Source organism: Rhamphochromis longiceps, linkage group LG12, assembly GCF_057381845.1.
Source record: "Rhamphochromis longiceps isolate RC_006_pf linkage group LG12, R_longiceps_female_GT1.1, whole genome shotgun sequence".
In the NCBI taxonomy this organism is placed as follows: domain Eukaryota; kingdom Metazoa; phylum Chordata; class Actinopteri; order Cichliformes; family Cichlidae; genus Rhamphochromis; species Rhamphochromis longiceps.
Genome location: NC_140568.1, coordinates 22,263,346 through 22,271,069, shown reverse-complemented (window position 1 = coordinate 22,271,069; position 7,724 = coordinate 22,263,346). Strand labels below are relative to the sequence as shown.

The 7,724-nt window shown below is 42.0% G+C and overlaps 1 protein-coding gene across 1 annotated transcript; it reads right to left on the bottom strand.

Moving 5' to 3' along the window:
- Window positions 1-48: 48 nt before the first annotated feature.
- LOC146657231 (cGMP-dependent protein kinase 1-like) lies at window positions 49-7,020 on the bottom strand. The gene is made up of 20 exons (XM_085426928.1): window positions 6,885-7,020; window positions 6,014-6,206; window positions 5,788-5,902; window positions 5,414-5,580; window positions 4,928-5,041; window positions 3,501-3,606; window positions 3,277-3,340; window positions 3,020-3,097; window positions 2,747-2,841; window positions 2,404-2,469; window positions 2,214-2,291; window positions 2,035-2,131; window positions 1,818-1,957; window positions 1,644-1,733; window positions 1,381-1,522; window positions 1,135-1,298; window positions 911-1,033; window positions 651-713; window positions 491-557; window positions 49-412 (listed from the first exon to the last, which is right to left on the bottom strand). The coding sequence occupies exons 2-20, from the start codon at window positions 6,201-6,203 to the stop codon at window positions 329-331; spliced, it is 2,043 nt and encodes a 680-aa protein (XP_085283054.1). The 5' UTR covers window positions 6,204-6,206; window positions 6,885-7,020; the 3' UTR covers window positions 49-328.
- Window positions 7,021-7,724: the final 704 nt, after the last annotated feature.

Sequence of the window (7,724 nt, the reverse complement as noted above, 5' to 3'; positions counted from 1 at the left end):
AAGAATAGAAAGACACAGCTCATTTGATTAATGAATCTGTTTATTTATTGTTTATTGGATTCGATTTGACTCCAGTTATAGGCTATGTTTGGAAATGTGTAAAGGTTTTATGCAGATACACAGAAAAAACAGTCTTGGCTTAGCGCAGCAGGCAGTATGGATCACTTATCAAACAAAAGCTGCATCAAGTGTTACAGCGGAAAATATTTTTTGTCTTAAACTGTAATGAATTCGTAATGGCAGTAAGTCTGTGGGTAGTCAATTATTCATGGAGACAAAACCTGAAGTAGTGTCTGACAGGATTTTGTTTCCGGTTCACAGAAATCCCTCAGAAATCATCCCAGTCTGTGCACGGCTCCACCGAGTCCTCGGTATAAAGGCCAAATGAACCGCTTCCCAAAAAATGCTTGACCTGAAAAAGACAGAAATAAAAAAAATGACTAACATGAAAAGCTGTAAAGACCAACAGCCAGTATTGAATTTGCCTTACTTTGGGAATAACCGGGGCTGTTAATGTCCTTTCACAAAGTCCGTCCCAGTTGAATCCTTCAAACCATCTGAATAAAAACAGAACATCATAACAACATGTTTCCAAGCAGAGCCTCAATGTTTCTCTCCAGAGTACCCAAAACAAAAATCCATCATCTTACTTGTGTTTCTGAATGTCCCTGGCCCCATTTCTCTGACTGCCCAGTCTCTCTGAGGGATTGCTCCTTGAACAGACCAGCAAATAAGCTGAATTTATAATCAGTTTCTCATCTTTAGGAGGTGGTATTACAGCACACTTGCACTGTTTCTGTCTGGTTTTGTGTGTTGAGGGTGGAAAAAGTGTGAAAAAGCACTAAATAACAATAATTAAAAAAAAATCTGTCCAAGCTTTCACACTGTGCTTAGTGGCTCATATTCACACCTGCACAGTTTCTTTATGAGACTGGAGGCACTTCTGCTGATGGTTTTTGGAAAGTCGACCTGATCGATGCCACGAATTGTTGCAGTGAGAATTTTCAGGGGGTCAGAGTGGCTGAATGGGAGCCTGGAGAGGAGAACAGGTGGCCGTCAAGATAACTTCAATCTGCAATTCGGAAAAATATGCTGGAAAAAAAGGAGGGTTGTCCAAAAATTTGAAAAGCTTACCTACCACTCAGAAGTTCAAACACAAAAACACCCAGCGACCACAAGTCTGCACACATGTTGTGGCCTTTGCTCGAGATGATTTCAGGTGCCATGTAGCCCAGCGTACCACAAAACGTCCACGTTTTCTTACCCACCTCAACCTTCTTTAGACACCTGGAGCCAACCTGCAAGAGACAGATATGAGTACATTTGCTCTCACCTCTGCTACATTTCATTTAACAAGACGTGACGTTAAGATTGTAGTACCAGCTTGGCATAACCATGCTCATCCAGAAGAACATGTTCAGGCTTGAGGTCCCTATAGATGACACCTTGACAGTGCAGAAAGGACAAGGCCTTTACAACACAAGCTGTGTAGAACCTGGTGCTCCATTCATCCAAATATCCTCTGAAACAGTTTGGAGAAGTGGCTGACATGAGGTGCAGGCCATTTAATATTTTACTGTGAGGAAACACAGTGGGACTACAAATACAGGCCTCAAATATTCCGTTTATTCTTAAGTACTTACTTGTCTTTGAGTAGATTAGATAAATCTCCACCAAGACAAGCTTCTGTCAAAACATACAGACGCTCTGCATCTTTAAAGGTGTTGTGCAGCCTGTGATCAATGAAAATAAAAATTACTTTAGATCTTTCTACTCAGCATCAACAATATTTTACTAGACCTAAGTATGGGACACACCTGACTATAAATGAACAGCAGGTCTCCATTAGGATGTGGCTTTCTCTCTGGATGTGCTCTCGTTGGCCACTGCTGACAATCAGCTTCTTCTTGAGGACCCTCATGGCAAAAGGACACTTTGTCTTGCTCTTCAGTTGCACCTTACAGAGAACAGAAGTAAATGCATTACATTATAGACACATCGCCGAGGGCGAGCTGCTTGCAGATTGACCCTCACCAGGTCTACGTGACCAAACTCTCCGACCCCCAAAGGGCAAATAATCTGGAAATCACTTAAGGTGGAAGTAGACAGGAGGGTAGGATCCGCATCTGAGCTGCTTACAAGGAAAACAGGGGTGAGCTTTTATTCTGGGTCTTCTGTATATAGAAATGAAACAGTGTTTTAACGCTCCTCACTAGACTTCAGGTTCATTGTTTTGTTGCTCCTCTTGACTGCAATCAGGTGTCAAGCCTTCAATGATGCCCTTAAAGGTGCTGTAGTACAGACAATTACGAATATTCACGTTAGATAAAGCACATTTTCAAATCAGAGAGTAATGTGACAGCTGAATCACTTACAGTTTGTGAACAAAAAATATCCACTTACTCTCTGTCTATTACCAGGCACGTAACTCCTCCAGCAGCTATCACACTCACAGTCCGAATGTCCTCTCTGAAGACAAGCAAGTATCACAAAAGTATCACAAAATAAAACACAAGACTATCAATGTATATATATATATATATATATATATATATATATATATATATATATATATATATATATATATATATATATATATATATATATATATATATATATATATATATATGTGTGTGTGTGTGTGTGTGTGTGTGTGTGTGTGTGTGTGTGTGTGTGTGTGCTTTTTCATTATATGTGCAGAAATTTCTTTATAGCATCATCTGAAGGAGCTTTTTTTCCTTCTTACCCCCACAGAGCCTTTTCTCCAAACCACTGTCTCTCAGAGAGCTTAGAAAGAACTACCTGTTCTTCCTGCTCTTGCCCCTTTTCTGTCACTTTCACCTGTCAAATGTAATGAAAAAAGAGGTAATGGTGATGAGCGCAACGCACCAAAGTAAATTATCACCATCATAAAGTCATTTCCGCCACTGCTTTGACATTTCTGTCATCCAGGCTGTAAATCTTTTCCTCAGAAAGCCCCCCTTGATCTGCGCAGCAGGATGAGAGCAGAACACTTTACCTGGCCTTTGCTGATGATATAAAAGGTGTCTCCTGTGGCCCCTTGTCGAATGACGTACTCGCCATCGGCGTAATGTGTCTGTGGAAGGCAAATGAAAACCGACAGCAGTGTGACCAGTGGAAAAATATCAATAAAACAAAGAAGGGTTCATCCAGAGAGCTTTCTTTGCACTTATAGAGGCACTGCATGTAAACATTCACCTCATCTATTAGCTGGATACACTAGTGTGCTTCACAGTTAAATAACTTCAAGTGTACCTCTTCCATGAGATCCGACATTTTCATGAGGACATCTGCTGGCAGCGACTGGAGGAAGGGAATGCTGCACACAGATACAAACAAAAAGCACTGGATATCATCCGCAATAGCTCATGTAGGTGCATGAGGACAATGAGCAGATACCGTGCTCAGAGGTAAAAGCCTACACGGCCCATCAAAGCTGCTTTTTGGAGCTGCTCCATGTGCATCAGTCTGATTTTCACCTGCTAAGAAGCTCCACTGAATGGGAAAGGCGCTTGAGACCACTCTGCATGATTATGGTCTGGTAGCTCTTGCGATCCACAACCCACAGCCTGCTGTCCGTTCGTGCTGCAGATCAAAACACAGAGGAAAACGCTGTGTCAGTGACAGATGAGTGAAAGCACTATCGAGACTCACGCTGCCTGTGATGGATGTGGACGTGCAGCCAGTAAGTAGGCCAGGATTTCATTAGAAATGCTTACCGTGTATCGTAAAAACTAAAAATACTTGTTTTCCTTGCAGAGGTCAGTTGATATCAATCAAATCTAATTTCCTTCAGCCATCATCACCATCTTTCTTTCTAATAGAGCTTGAAAGAGAGTGTCGTTAATTAATAATGACCAGTATTGATTGATTCACTGAACCTTCCTGCAAACGGAAGACGACGTCCCCACCAGACAGTCTAATAAGATCGAGCATCTGATTATTGTGGTGCAGTCCTTGTCTCAGTTCCCTGTTTTTGGATACAAACCAAACTTTGTCGCTTTACCTTTGTATGGCACACGGCGTGCAGCCATTAGTTTTTAATTTAATCTCTTGTACCAGATATGATGGGAAAAAAGGTAATTTCAGGTCAGGAAGGAGATAAATGCAACAGGCCTTAAATGGATTGAAAAAAAGAGGGTACATGGAACAAGGGGGAGCAGCGAGCAGACATCAAATGAGTTTTGTTACCAGAGAGCAGACAAATGTAGAACAGTGAATTGGAAAGGCTGCCTGGTTGCAGGACAAAGAAAGGAGTTTTTAAAAAAGGGGAGGAATGGGATGCTTTTGGGACCAAACAAGACAAAACAGACAGATTTTTCAATTTAAACTAATCCGGCCATTTTCACAGCCTATTTATTTGTGAAACCAGGTCAGACACACGCAGCCACGGCTGAAAAGGTTTTCCCACAGGACTCTGCGATCGGATCCTCAAAGGAAATGATAGCACAGTTTCTGCTTGTAAGAGGGGGAAAAAATCACCACAAAAGCACAGATGAGAGGTTGCAACGCAGCGGTCATTAAATCGAGATCGTTTACAAGAAGATTATTTTTAAATGTTTGCAAGATGCTGAGATGCTGGATTGCAGGGAGGAGATGTGGCGGTCCAGGCAGCCTTGTTAAGCGGCAAAAACCAAGGATGCTTTAAATTCCTCACATCTGATAGAAGGCCATGCAAAGCTGTTGTAAAATCTCAGAGGGTCTTTTGATTTCGAATTCAACAGGCGTCTTTTGTCCGAGGCCACAGCCAGAAATCTTACCGCTTGTGAAATTCGCTTAAACTAGAATTATTTATATTCTCGCCGAATCAGAGATAATCACAGAGAAATTCTTCAGGTTGACAGCTCTCCTGTGACATCTGCGCGCAATTATAAAATAAAGAAGCCGATGCAAAGCTTTGATATACCTGACACAGAGTAGGTGTGGGTGCAGTTGTAAAGGAGCGCTAGCTCTCCAAACATGTCTTCTGGTTCAACTGTGAGCAGCTTCAGTCCATCTTTCATCATTTCCATCCTCCCTTCTGCGAATAAACAAACACTGGGTGAAGGACGGCGCAGAGAAGTGGGTTTTATGTCAGATAATGTACAGACTGAGAGAGATATACAGCACAAACAACAGAAAGGCAAGGCAACCGGAGATAAACAGCCTCTCCATCTCCTCAGGCTCAAGCTGACATTTCAACCCAAACTAGAAATGTGTTGCTCCACACGCTGTCACTTTGTTGCGTTTCTATTTGCTTCTGCTTATCAGTACAAGAATTTAAATATAAAGATATGATCAAGCTCATCATTTAATCAGTCTGTCCTTAAGCATCTGACATCTCAAGGAAGCCTTAATAAATATCCTCGTGTGTGATTAATGGCGGCCATTGTGAGAGGAAAAAAGGATTTACCTTCCAAAATGTAAGCCTGAGCCCCAGCGGTCCCCTCCTGAATAACATAGCAGCCTTGATTGATGGTGGTGGAATGCATGCAGGCGATGATGGCTCTGATTTCTCCTTCATCAAGGTGCTTCAGCAAGTCGTTTCTCAGAAATGATGCCCGAATCAGCCTCTGGGACCTGAGGACATGAGGAAACGATATCAAATTTGCAGGTGAGGATGAGTTATTAAACAGTGTCAATTGCTTGAGCGTCTGACAATGAATAAAAAACGCATTGGTTCATCATGAGTCATGCAGTCAGCAGTCAGTGAGCCTTGAACATGCATGAATGTAATTTTTCAATCTGAGCAGGTGTAGCTCTGAAGGGAACACTGTGTCCTCTTACTCGTGGCTTTTGTCACAGCTTCTCTGTGAAACCAAGGCAAGAGTCACTGGGTCCAGAGTGAGGGGCTCACAAATCACCGTCTGCCTTCTGGGTCTCTTGTTGTCATCAGTTTGAGCTGAGGTAGAAGCAAAAAAATAAAGAATAAAAAAAGTCAGGGAAATTTAACAGAACTCTATATCAGTCCTAATAAGCCTTGCAATTATTAGAACAGCACAAAACTGCCTACATGCACTGACTGCAGAGGATCCTGGGAGGGAGACAGTGGTTCTGTAGCGGTCTAGTTCTTCCTGCAGCCGCCGGATGAGTTCATCCTTTGTGTCCAGCTCAAGCTCCAGCTCATCTATCAGCGTGTCCCTCTGGCGAAGCTCCTCAATCTTTAGTTGCAAAGCAAACTGAAGGTCCCGAAGTGTCCCCATCACCTGCAAACACTAGCAGACTTCATCTATGCTTTTTACAAAGAGCCATCCATAGAGTATATACATTCCTACAGCTCCTATGCAGTATGGATCTATCTATAACAAACTTGATCTCTGTCTGATTTTGATCTACACACCTCTTTATTATTTAGCTAATCCATTCAGGTGTAATGGCTTCTACCTGGATAAGAGCATAGATCCACCTGTTTTGGGCTTCTTGTACATTTCCACACCTATACGTGTGTTCATATGTTTATGAGCACATTAATGTTCACTGCAAATGAGTCACAGGTAAGGTATAGCTCCACATTGCAAGCATTAGCTCTAGTCTATTGTTCTGCATCTCTATACATAATTCAAGCCACATTAAGACAAAATAGAAAGAAAGTAGAAATGAAATGCTTGCACAGTAAATGTTAGTGCAAACTTCCTGCTGGGTCCCACACAAAAGTCTTAACAGGAATGAAAACATAAAAATAAGATTGGATTTTCCATGTGACTGTTAGGCGTGGCTGATGCTTTCACGATGATTTTTTTTTTTTTTTAATCTTTGCTGCTTTTACGCTGTTATGTTTCTAATTGACTATCTGTTAGCACAGATGAGGCTGTGTCCGCAAACTGTATTAATGCTGTGCGATATTTCACACCATAAACAAACAAATGAACACAAACATCACTTACCACACGCAGCCTGTATGGCGTTATGGGGGTCTCTTTCACCGGCGTGTTTTGGCCTGGTTTGGTTGCAGACTGTTCACTCGACAGGTGCACATCCCGTCTGTAAGTGCCCAGCTGAAGGATGCTCTCCTCTCTTGCTCGCGGCTGGCCGGGGCTGGGCACAGACAGCAGGCAATCACATGACCCACACGGTGGAAACCATGCGGGGAGGGTGAGATGAGAAACGTGTGGACCGGATCCCATCTGGGTCACGGGGTCCTCAGGGTGTTCCTGAGCCTTGGGAGTAGGTGGGGATCCGGCAAAATGTGCAATGCATGTTAATGATTGTATGCCCAACCGATCATAAAGCAGGTTAAAGGCTGGCCGTGTGCACCGATCAAAGATTTATTCGTTTTCTCTCCATAGCAGATCTGCAGCCATCCTAATATAATTTTACCTTATATCATGTTTTTTATTTTCTCAGTAAAGGCTTGATATGTATTTGATGTAGGTGCATAAAGTAACAAAATAAATGTTACTCTGCAATTGGACGGCAAGTAGTTTTCCGATAACTACAGTTTCAAACTACATGTGATGATGAGTTATGGTAACAACGCTATAATGTTGCAATAATGTGAGGCATTAATAGGAAAATCAGTTATAAGTTACTGTGTTCACCACGATACTAGTAAAAACACGCTAGAGTCATGCAGCCTTAGTCCACTTTATTTAAACACAATTTCCCTGTGTGTTATTTAAACACACAAAAAGGAAAAAAATGTTTTAAAAACGTAATAAATTAGCCCTGGTGTAGCATTGTTGATAATATTACTAATAGCCGCGTTATAAGTCAAAGTTGTAAGC